Source organism: Sceloporus undulatus, chromosome 9, assembly GCF_019175285.1.
Source record: "Sceloporus undulatus isolate JIND9_A2432 ecotype Alabama chromosome 9, SceUnd_v1.1, whole genome shotgun sequence".
NCBI lineage: Eukaryota > Metazoa > Chordata > Lepidosauria > Squamata > Phrynosomatidae > Sceloporus > Sceloporus undulatus.
Genome location: NC_056530.1, coordinates 7,338,381 through 7,350,903, shown reverse-complemented (window position 1 = coordinate 7,350,903; position 12,523 = coordinate 7,338,381). Strand labels below are relative to the sequence as shown.

Genomic DNA, 12,523 nt, shown 5'->3' with positions numbered 1-12,523 from the left:
TTTGGTGCGGCCTTTGGACTCTTAGGATGCACGTATCATTGAAATACCATACCTCCAAAGTGACTCGAAGCAGCTTTATTTTGGCTGTCTGTAACAGGCCCTAGAAATGGCTAAGTCCAGTGCCTGAGTACAGGCCAATGTAGGTTACACTCTGGATCATGTTGATCTGGTGTTTTGTTGCATAGGCTGCATCCTCACTGCAGAAATAATCAAGTTTGATAGCACTTTAACTGACATGTCTCAATGCTATGGAATCCTGGGATTTGCAGTTTGTTGTGGCACTTGAACTCTGACAGAAAAGGCTAAATGTCTCACAAAACTACAGTTCTCATAATTCCATAGCATTCAGCCATGGCAGTGAAAGTGGTATCAAACTGGATTATTTCTGCAGTACAGATGCAGCCATAGAGCAGATAGTCAGATGAATTAAGAACTCATTTTTTTATGTGAAGATTTTTGAAAATGGGTTTAGCCCCTGTACATTTCGAGTGGAGGCTCATTTTCCCATCCCTGTTTACTACCACTTAGCATTTGGAAACAGAACATTACATATTAAACTTATAACCTGAAGTACAGTGGCCCAACTCAGATTTGTGGAAACCATGACATTCTGGTGTGTCTCAAGATAGCACATTCCTTCTTCTGTCTGCTTCTCTGGAGGAGATAGGAAGTTTCATTTCCCACTTTAAATTGTTTGTTACGTGCAAACTGTGTTTTCTTTTAACTCTTTATCAGGATGAAATTGTGGTTTCAAGTCCTGCTTATTCGCCAACTTGACTTAAAATAAGCACAGTTCCTGGATTCAGTCTGATAATGTAATTAATTTTTGTTTCATTGTTGATGCTGTTACTTCTAAATGCTTACAGTTGCAAGCTTAAGAAGGAGAGAGCGAAGGAGTGCATGAGGAAGACCCATTGATTTTCTACTAAATTAGAAATGGAGTGTGCTGCACTCCGTAGATTCAGTTTACCCATTTCTTTTCATCAGATGTTGAGCAATCTAATGGAGAGACTGAATGAGTATATGGACACGTGATCCAGGTCCAGACTTGCATTTCTAAATATGCTTAAGTATTAGTGGCTAGTATGTGTATGTAACTTCAAGCTGACTGTCTGCTTATGGCAACCCCATTCATTTCATAGGGTTGTATTAGGCTGAAAACAAGAAAGCCTATCTTCTTCAACAAAGTTGTACTTAGGCTAAAAAATATAAGTTACTTCAAGCACTTCAGTCCACTTGTGGAGTAACTTGTACTCTGATGGCTTCTGCATGAGAATACTAGAAAAAGAACATAGAAACTTAAAGTTACTTTTAAAAAAAATACTGGTTTTTAATTTCCAGGTTTTTTACAAGATAAAACAAGACAGTATTAAATTGCAAAATTAATGAAACAGTGCAATGCAGCATAAAACAATGTAGTACAATTTCAAGGTGACACTATAGGTCCAAAACGCACTGCAGAAATAACCCAGTTTGAGACTGTTTTAACTGCCTTGGCCCAATGCTAGGGAGTTCTGGGGAAGTGTAGTTTTGTCAAATATTTAGCCTTCTCTATCACTACAATTCCCATAATTCCATAGCACTGAGCCAGGGCAGTTAAAATGGTCTCAAACTGCATTATTTCTGCATACTCAGCATCACTGTTCACTAAGACGGCAGAGAAATGAAATGATTTAGTGCTGTTGCCTAAAGCTTAAGAAAGGAGATGTCAGGTAAAACATTTCTGAAGGGGTACTCTACAGTTAAGAAACTGCTATAACAGATCTGACATGTATTTCTTATAGGCAAGTTTTTTAAGGTTGGTTATGGCTTTGACTTATTCCCTCTCTTGTCTACTTCCACTTTCAGTGTCTCATTTGAAATAGTGAATATCAAATGGTTGCTCACTCTCTTTTTAAATAATATTTCCCCTTTGCCATTTTCCTAGAATACACCCTTTCTCTGATAACATGTGCATTTTTCATATGTGGCACATACACCCTGTGGGACATATATACACATACACACTGCTGCCATTGAAATCAATATCCCAGTCTCTTCTATTGTTTTTGAATACAATCTGAACCATTCCCATGTAATATATATCTTGTTTGTAGAACACATGGAGCAGCAGTTCACCTAGCAATTCTTGCTTGGCCCACTGGCGATGCCTTTAAGAAAAATACTTTTGCCACTGAAGGAACTCAATGGCCAGCTTATTTGTACTATATGCAGCTTGAAGTCATTATCTTCTTTGGTTACTCCTTGCTTTTCTCGCTAGTCCCAGTTTGTACTCAGCTTTAGTTTTCCTTAAACTATTCCTGTAAGCTTGGTCTACACATCTCTACTCTTTCTGAGTGATTTATCCTTCCTTCCTTCTTTATACATGCTCTTTTTATGTTTAAGATAAACATAAACATATTTTAAGATCTGTTTAAGATCTGTTAACTGTCAATACTGTTACTGAGCCTCTGGAAACAGAGCATTTACCGTATTTTGGTACTGAGACCTGTTACAGACAGCCAAAATAAAGCTGCTTCGAGTCACAGTGGAGGTATGGTGTTTCAATTATGCATGCGTCTTAAGAGTCTAGAAGTCGCACCAAAGCCACACTCCAGTCCTTAGGGCTGGAATGTGGCTTTGGTGCGACTTTTGGACTCTTAGGACACGTGCATCATTGAAACACCATACCACCACTGTGTCTCGAAGCAGCTTTATTTTGGCTGTCTGTAACAGGCCTGAGTTACAGTACCTCCCAGTGGTACTTGTGACCCTCACTGTCTAATGGAACAGTGACTTGGTTTCTTCTCCCTTTGGCCTACTTTAACCCAGGCTGGGGGCAGATGTTCTCAGCTTGTCTTGATTTTATTTGTGTTAACACCTACATGGTGTCTGTGTGTTCAAGTCTAGAGATGCTTGATATGATATACTTTTCTGGACATCTGGTAAGAATGTAAACACCATTTGATACAGATGAGATTTGGTTTCAGGAAGGATCATAGATATGCTACTTATGCATATGATAGTTGCAGTAATATATGTGTTGGTAATCTCAAAATTGGATTACTGCAGTGTATTCTAAGAGGCTAGTGTGGAAGCTGCAGCAAATTGAAAATGTGGCTTCTTGGCTTTAGCATATTAGCATGTAGCACCTTATGTCAGAGGCTCTGCACTGCTTACCTATTTGCTACCAAGTAGGTTCATAGTTTTAGTACTATACAGCTGTAAACAACTTAGGAGCAGGATACATAATGGTGCCCTTTCCCCCTTATCGCCTAGCCAGTCTAAGATTTTCTGATTAAATGCTCCTGATGTTCCACAAGAATCTGAGATCCACTTGAAGACTACCAGGAATAATGTCTTTTGTGTATTGACTCCCATCCTAAGCAGTGCTTTCCAGCTAGTACTAGTACTACACTTATCTCTCCACATTCGCTGGGGTTTGGGACACAGGACCTCCGTGAATGTTGAAAAACCTCAAATAACAAAAACACTGTGTTTTTACCTGAGAGAACACCCCTCTAGAAATCTCTAGGTCCTCCATGCAACTCTGTGGTAAACATCTTCCAGACATTGACCATAGAGTTGAGCTGGAGGAGCTACAAATGCCTAGTGGAGTGTTCTCCCTAGAAATCTCTAGGTCCTTCAGTGAAACTTTTATTTCAAGTTGACCACAGAGTTGCTCTGGAGGACCCAAATATTCCTAGAGAGAACATACTAATAAAATCCGTGAATAATGAGATTGGCAAAGGTAAAGCCATAAATGTAGAGGGATGAGTATAGTTTGGTTTTAGTTTTTTATTGCAAGTGAATACCCTACTGTAACAGATTATATCCTTATGGTTCAAAAGAAATTAAAACTTTTAAATCATTTTTAATCTAACTTTCACCATGATCTCCATAGTGGTCTTTTAAAACCACTGATCATTTTATATCTAGGAAGAAGACCCAAATATTATTACATTCCCTTTTCCCCTAACATAATTTATTACAGAAACTACAGCTGGTTTTTTTCTTAGAACAATGGGGTTAAAAGTTATAATTGTGTGTGGAAACCTTGGTTTTATTATACAGAGGTTTGTTAATGCTTATTGTTGTTTTCTAGTGTGTGTTTGTGTCCTACTGTATGGGTTTGTGAATTCTGTTGATTAGAGTAATAAGAGTTAATTTGGTGTTTTTTTAAAAAAAAATGTCTCATATATATTCTGGAACTAGTTCAATTAAGCCTTTTGAACCTGTATTTCCATAGGTATTGGTGGAATGAGCGTTGCGTGTGTTTTGAAGAGAAAAGCAGTGCTCTGGCAGGACTCCTTCAGCCCTCACCTGAAACAGCATAGTCAAGATACAGCTAATCCCAACATGCCTGTTGTTTTGACATCTGGAACAGGGTCCCAGGCTCAGCAACAGCCAGCTGCAAATCAAGCCCTTGCAGCAGGGACCCACTCTAGCCCTGTTCCTGGATCTATAGGGATTGCAGGCCGCTCCCAGGACGACGCAATGGTGGATTACTTCTTTCAGAGGCAGCATGGTGAGCAGCTTGGGGGAGGCGGAAGTGGTGGAGGCAGCTATAATAACAGCAAACATCGGTGGCCTACTGGGGATAACATTCACGCTGAACATCAGGTAAAAAATTAAATATTTTAGATGAACAAATGAGCTGAGCAAGCCTGTGAAAATCTGTATTATCTTTATGAGTTTTCATATCATAACATACTGAGCTTCAGATTCACATGCCTTTTCCTAGGTTATAGCACTGAGAGAATCCCATAACAAAATGTGTATATATTCACAACTTGTCTTTCTTTGCAGGGATTCATTACTTTTTCAAACAAGCTGCTGTTATTTTCTTTGCTGGGTAACAACATTTCCAGTTCTTTGAGCACCACAGCCAAATTTTCTTGATGTAGCCGGATGTTTGATCTCTACCTGACTATATGTCTTACCACTCCTTGAGGTGGGGAAAACTCTAACTTGCCAAGTCCCCACCCCCTGCTTCTCAGGGGCTGTGTAGTATCTTTTTCTTAACAGGTTGTTTTCTCCACATTACCTAGGCTGCTTGAAAATGTACTCACTGAGCCAAGGAAAGTCTTGTGGATGGGTGCCCTCTTATGAATCTTTGTACACTTACAGGACCCAACACTGGCCTGTTCCAGACTGCCAAAATAAAGCTGCTTTGGGTCTCTTTGGAGGTATGCTGTTTAAATGATGCATGTATCCTAAGAATCCGGAAGCTGCACCAAAGCTGCACTCCAGTCCTTAGGAATGGAGTGTGACTTTGGCGCGACCTCCGGACTCTTAGGACCCATGCATCATTTAAATAGCATACCTCCAAAGAGACCTGAAGCAGCTTTATTTTGGCAGTCTGTAACAGGCCACTGTAGGGTTGGTAATTGGAACTGTGTTTTCTTTGATCATCAGTTGACAGTGATGGAAGTTGGAGACTAGAGTGATTAGTCTTCCCTAACTTTCTTCATTTGATGAAAGGGTGAAATAATGGTTACACCTTGTGTAGCTTATGTAGGAAGGAAACAGAAGAATTGCTGTTGTGTGTGCATGGCATCTCTGTTTGGGGGCCTCCATTTGTGTTGACATTTGTGTAAGGAAGCTGTACCCACATCTTGGCTTGCAGAGGAACTGAGGGCTACAGTAGGATTTTTCACAATGAGATTCAAATTCCCCTTCTTTGAGCATCTTGTCATCTTCACAGTAACAGTAGGTAAATTGTAATCTTAGCATTCATATGATTTGAATAATCTTAAAAGAGAGGGTGGGAAATAAACATAGTGAGTGCTAAGATCACTATTGTTCAAATAATTTTAAAAAGCACCTTCCTAAACTAATGTGATATTCAAGTGGGTTAAATTTCTCAGAAGATGTAACTTTAATCCAAGGTGAGAGCGAAACTATTTAGCTCTCTTACTATTTAGCTCTCTTACTATTTAGCACATTTCACTATACTATATTCCACTGTAAGTCAAATGAGCTATCATGGTAAAACAGTGTATTCCTGTTTTAAAAGCACAATATTTCTGACTTATTTTTTTTAAAGTTATGTATTTTGATAACAGAATGTGAAGATAAGCCATGCTTTGCAAAAGAAGTGCTCCATCAATAAAAATAGAACCTACTCTCTATGTGTCAGATATATTGCATAATAATGTGAGATGTTTCTCCACTGGTGAAATTGACTTCTATTTTATTTCAGATATTTATTATGGACTACATAGTTTTAAAAAGGCAAAACATATTTAGAATATAGCATAAAAAAGAGTGAAGCATGTAGCAGTAAAAGAAAGGCAAAAGGAACATCTACTAGTAAAACTGTAAAAAAAACATGTAAAGGAGCAAAAAACTATGTGTAAAAGTTCTCAGTAGTCATGATTCAAATTATTCCTTACTAAACATTTCCACAAATAAACAAGTTTTAACCTGCCACCTAATTTTTATGAAGGAAAGTAAACTAGGTAGGCTAAACTAGGTATTTCTTTGAGAAGAGTGTTATATAACTGGGGTATTGCAATTGAGACGGAGATCTGATTGTCTCTATCAGGCCTATTCTTTTTTTCTGCTCATGGAACATAATAATTTGTGTGTTTTCTTGACTATGTTTGTGTCTCTGTGTTTAAAGACCTTGGGAATTAGTGTCATTTGTTTCCGGACAGAATGTCACTTTGATGTGTGATTTGAAGAGAAACATAAAGGAGGTTGCTTGAACCATATTCCACTATGGTCATCCCTCCTAAGTCATGGATATGAGACCTGTGCCCTTGAATATACACAGAGGGGAAACCTCTGCTATTTGCAATGGCATGCTAGCCCATGCCATGCTCACAGGGCTTCTTCCATTCAAACTTATGAGGCTTGAATAAATGCAAGCCTTCGTTTGCGTGGGGGGGGGGGAACGGAACAGATCCCCTGCAAAAATGGAGGGCCAACTGTATATGCCAAATCTCTTTTACCATATATCATGAAATTTCAAATTGCCTGCTTGTCGTCTACAAGGGAACTACTTCTCCTATAAAAATTGTGATGTTAGAAATCATTAGAAGTCAGTAATTTTATGTTTAACTTTTTAAAGAACTCTCAGGTAGACATCACCAAGAACTGTTGACACATTTGTTTTTGATATAGGGCTCATTCACACTACAAAATAACCTGGTGTGGAAACCGGGTTATTTCTGTGATGTTCATATTCACACCGAGCACACTTGGTAACACGCTGCCTGAAAACACGCTTACCCCAGTATATTCGATACTGGGTTCTTTCCCGCATCTTTTGAAAAGATGTGGATTCAATTTGAGGCACTCTGAACCGATTCTTCCAAACAGGAAGGAAGGGGTTACATGCACATGTGTGGAACATACACATCCCACCTGGCCTTGCCCTCTCAACTGTTTCTTTTCCTCTCAGCACATGGTTGCTGAAGTGAAGACACCGGCTTCATAAATCCAGTCGGTATTTCCACCATTGCCTTCAGTTCCCTCAGCTTAGCATTGGAAGGCATATTCATACATTTATACACTTTTTGTGTTTGGATTTGAACTACCTGTGACAACAGAAGCAGAGTCAAGTCACCAACAGTGAAAGCGGAAGCAGAATGACGAAGATGCGCATCACTTGATTGACATTAAAAAAATTGAGAACAATCAAACGTGTTCAAAATGGAAGCTCCATTTTAAATCGATATGACAGCAGTGTGAATGGCAATAGAGCTAAAATGCCATGGAGAGATTCAATTGTAAATGTAGTGGGAACTTCGATTCAGTACCTCATTGCCGCAGAAATCCAAATCTACTTGGTACAAAACTTAAGTGTGAGAGAGCCCTTAGAATCCTCAAGAAGATCTTCAGTGACCAGCTTTTGTCTCTATTTCTCAGGCTTCCTTCTTGGGAAGGAACAAACAAATGTAGGCACATGTATCTATGAGAGCTAGCATGGTATAATGGTTTCTTCAGAACGGCCAAACAGTTAATGAAGAATAATGGCCCTTCTGAAGAAACTTGCTTTCTGGATTAAAGGAGGCATTGAAAGAAAAATGAAGCTGTGGAAAGGTGGTATTTTTGCAGGTCAGTGCACCTGCCCACATGGCTAGCAAGACAATGAATGTTTTGAAGAATTGAAGATTTGAATGCCTAGGCCATCCACCCTAGGAGAGCCAACATGGTGCAATGGTTTGAGTATTGGAGTCTAGAGGTCAGGATTGCAATCCCCACTTGGCCCACTGGGTGATCTTGGACAAGTTACACTCTCATCCTCAGAGAGAGGCAAATACAACCCCCCTCTGAACAAATCTTGGCAAGAAAACTCTGTGGTAGGTTCACCTTAGAGTCACTGTAAGTTGAAAACTACTTGAAGGCACACAACAACAAAAGATATCTATCTTCTCTTGAAGACAGTTTGACCAGTTTTCTGTAGTTCCCTTGTTCTTCTTTAGCATACTTCTAATTCCACAAACAGACCAACAAACCTTTAAGCTTGTTTCATGCTTCTGAAGTCTAAAGTTTTTTTCTTAATCCAAAGGTTTTTAGCTGGATGCTCCCTGATTTAATAATCAATCTTAAATTATCAAAGTCTTCAACAAGTTTTTATAACTAATTGCTAGAGAGTGAGAATAGTAATCACAAAAATGATCTATGAAAAACTGTGCGTGCACCGTCTTGCCTCAGCATCTCTCCTCAGTTCTCTTCTGTCCACTGTGATAGTAGCATCTTAAGGTATATGTTTCATAATATTTTATGTTTAATTCTATAATGATGATGATGATGATGTTTATTTATAACTCTTTCCACCAAATGGGGGGATATCAAACATATATAATCAAAAACAGATGATAAAATACAACCTGATAAGCTGCTAAAATACTAAAATAATATACTAATCTACTAAAAACGCTACTGGCTCAGTGGAGTCATCAGAAGTCTAGTGGGCTTGCTTCTCGTTGCGTTGCTTTTGGTAGTTGTTTCTGGGACAAAACTATTTCTTTCCCCTCTTTGAGAACACTTCCTGTTTTCCACTTTACCCTTCTCAGATGGCATCCAAAGTTCTTTTTAAACTGTGTTCATCTTGTGGTCATAAGATCATCCTTTCACATGGCTGTGTTTAGTGCCGCTACTGCTTAGGCTAGGGACATAAAGTAGAGGTTTGCAGTATTTTGTTGAAGTTTCTTGAAGGAAGGACTAAAAAATAGACAGCTTAAATTGAGACTCGAGGCCTGGGAGGAAACGTTTAAGTTGAGCTGATTGAGTAGCCAAGAATCCTGCTTCGAGCACAAGAGAGTGATGTCTAATTCTATGGAGATTATCGCACCACACTCTTAAAACATGGCTATTTCACTTTAACTGCTCTGGCTGCCTCCTGTTGCATTCTGGGATTTGTAATTAGTAATTAATAATAAGTATTAATAATTAATAATAATTTAGTTATAAATGACTAGTAATTAATAATTAATTATAATAATTAATTAAAACCTATCAGTGGCCCAAAGAAGTTTGTTGATTATAATTTTGGACTCTGCCTACTTCCAGTTGTGCCAATCAGTTTTAGGAAAAGAAACAGCACAAGGAAACACAGTTGTCCCTCTGTATCGAGAACTTGCCATTTGTGGTTTTGATTACTCACAAAAGGCAAGCCTGTGGCTCCCTCCCTCTTTCTTACCCCCCCCCCCGGGCTCACCTTTGCCTTGGAAGGGGGCCTTCCTTAAGTCCGGGGGAGGCAGTCTAGGCCTTTCCTTGGCCGCACAGTCTTCCCCAGCGCTGAGGCTCACAGTCTCACCCTCTTCAGTTTGACCATCAGTTAGAGAATCTCAAAGATGCAGAGACTGGGGAAAGCATCTGGGGACCTTACTTTATTTAAACCAGGGGTAGGCAATCTTTTTGAGCCGGGGGCCGGGTTGCTGTCCCTCAGACAACTGGGGGGCCGAAGCCAAAAAATAAATAATTAAATATTTTTTTTTTAAAAAATAAATATATATATAAATAAACCAGGACAAATGTAGGACATAATTTTCAAATGGAAGACACTTTTTTAAAAAAAAATGGAGGACACGTGAAAAAATTTGCTGATTTTTTTAAAAAAGTTAATATAAATGCATGTTTCTGAGGCTTGTATAGACAGTTGCCCCCCAAAGGCCCCGGCGGCAATCTGCGGCAGGACCGGGCTGGGGCCGGTCCCAAGGCCTCACCGGGCCGCAGGTTGCCTACCCCTGATTTAAACAATACTTATGGGATTATTTTTGAAGACCGTTGTATGATCTGAATTGGACAAATGCCCTATCTGACCAATTCTTTTCTCTTAAGCACTGTCAGGGAGAGGTGCCATTCTGTTCATGCTTTTTAAGATTACATGCTGCCTTATTTTGCTCCGCATCTTGAATTAATGTTAATATCTTTAGAACAAATATTGATAACCAAATGATGTTTTTCTTTGCTCATTTTGGATTATAAGTAGGGAGATACTTGGGATTTTGATGCATTTTTATTTTGATGACTTCTGCTGTACTACACAGTGTTTCTTCATATACCAGCAGCTGCCAGCAATAGTGGAAATGATGTAGATGTTTTGTCAGCAGTGTAAAAATATTCATTTGCTTACATGTTGACATTTTATTCCACTTCCTAGTTACTTCAGTGGCCATGAGCCAACACATGTACAAGAGCTAGATTAAAAAGCGAATGAAAGAGGACAACCCTACTGTAGCACAGAAGAAAGTTTCATTACTTAACAATTCAGCAAAGGGAGAATTATGGATCATTATTATTATTATTTTTAATTACATTGTGACCCACAGCTTCTGAAAGATAATTCACAAATCCAAAAAGTTTTCACAAAGATAATGAGCATCTGAATTTTAAAGATATGTGTCCCCTAGACATGGCTTTACTGCTTTGGTTTAGCTACAATAAGGTTTCCTTTTTTGTGGTGTTTTTCTTAATTGAAAAGCCAGGTATTTATCCACCTATGTTCATTTTTTAATATATCTCTGTTTCAACAGCCTTAATGTGTCTTACTATTTTTTGTCCCTGTCCGTTGCAACTGTTTTCATTGTTGTTGTTGTTTTTTTTACAAAGAGCTTGTTCTTTTTTTATTGTTTAATTTTTCTATCTCATAATAAAGCATCTGCTTGCCTCTTCCAATGTTTCATAGGTTCGATCTATGGATGAATTAAATCATGATTTTCAAGCTCTTGCTCTGGAAGGAAGGGCTATGGGAGAAGTAAGTGTATAATTTCCTGTTGTGTTTCTATCTTCCTATTGTATTTCTATCCCAGGGAAGTTAGAATGGTTCCTAGTCTTGATCTAGTTACAAGTGCCAGACCCACCTCATTCCAGAGATGGGCATAGCAATAGTACCCTTGCATGATTCTTTGAGATAAAAACCTGTTCTATAATGGTCTTAACTCTACATATTATTGCTTTATCTTTTTTAAAGGGGCTGATGTTTCCTAAATTACCTTTATTCAGCTTTACATTGTGGATGAGTGCTATTCATTATTTAGCATATGATTGCTATATAGCAAGGTCTGTGATTTAGAATATATTGTTTCAAGAGAATGGAGACTGTACATATGACATCCTGCTTTTCCAAAATTTGCCTTCTCCACCTCTTTCTCCCCCCCCCCCCCCCCCCCCGCTTATGCCACCTCTTTCTTCTCCTTCTGTTTCCCTTTGCCGCTTTTCTCCCTCTCTCCTTACTTTGGCTGCCCCCTTTTCCCTGTCCCACTCACCTTCATTGCCTCTTTTTTTCCCCCTGAGAAAAATGCAGACATGGCCGGCTTGTTGCCAAGCGCCCCTTACCCTCCTTTTCCTCCCTCACTTACTTTCATCCCTCACTCCATCATAATCTCCGTTTCATCCATTAATGGGAAAGAAGTGCCCAGAGCTCAGAGAAAGAAGCGGGAAGGTGGGCTGTCCTTCTAGATCCAGTGGTACTCCAATCGTGTATGTTGGTAACCTATTGGGATGCCTCTGTTTTCCTTCATTCATAGAAGTTTTGCTGACTCATTTCTGTGTAGGAGGGAGAGAATTAGTAATACCTCGCCTTCAAAGCTAGATCTTGCATGCATTCTTTCACAGTCAGTGATCTCTGGCTTTCAGATACTTTTTGTGCTAATTCAATATTTTAGAGACACAGATAGACAATTGAAAACTTTATACTATAATTCTTACATCTTGACTTCATCTTTTTAAGATAGCCCTTTAAAATACCTTCTTTATTTTACAGCAGCTTTTGCCAGGGAAGAAATTTTGGGAGTCTGATGATTCAACCAAGGATGGACCAAAAGGAATATTTTTGGGTGATCAGTGGAGAGACAGTGCTTGGGGCGCATCAGGTACTTCAGCTTACCATAACTGTAGATCACTTGAAATAAATTGTTCTTTTTAAAAAAAAATATCTAGAAACTTCTCCTTCTCACAGTTCTTTGCAGTACAAGTGCTTTTAGAAAAAATGATAAATGATAGGTCAAAATAGTTGTAAAGTTAAAGATGAAAATATCTCTTATTTTAAAATTGTTGTGTGCACTGACTCTGCTATGTGGGTATGGAA

The 12,523-nt window shown here is 38.8% G+C and overlaps 1 protein-coding gene across 1 annotated transcript in view; it reads left to right on the top strand.

The window, feature by feature from the left end:
• The first annotated feature begins 730 nt into the window (after positions 1-730).
• Positions 731-12,523, top strand: part of PUM1 (pumilio RNA binding family member 1) — a 721,963-nt gene continuing 710,170 nt past the window's right edge. The window contains exons 1-4 of the mRNA XM_042440112.1: positions 731-815; positions 4,229-4,602; positions 11,123-11,191; positions 12,200-12,308. Coding sequence (XP_042296046.1) covers positions 4,240-4,602; positions 11,123-11,191; positions 12,200-12,308 — 541 coding nt within the window. The 5' untranslated portion in view covers positions 731-815; positions 4,229-4,239. The remainder of the gene's footprint in view (positions 816-4,228; positions 4,603-11,122; positions 11,192-12,199; positions 12,309-12,523) is intronic.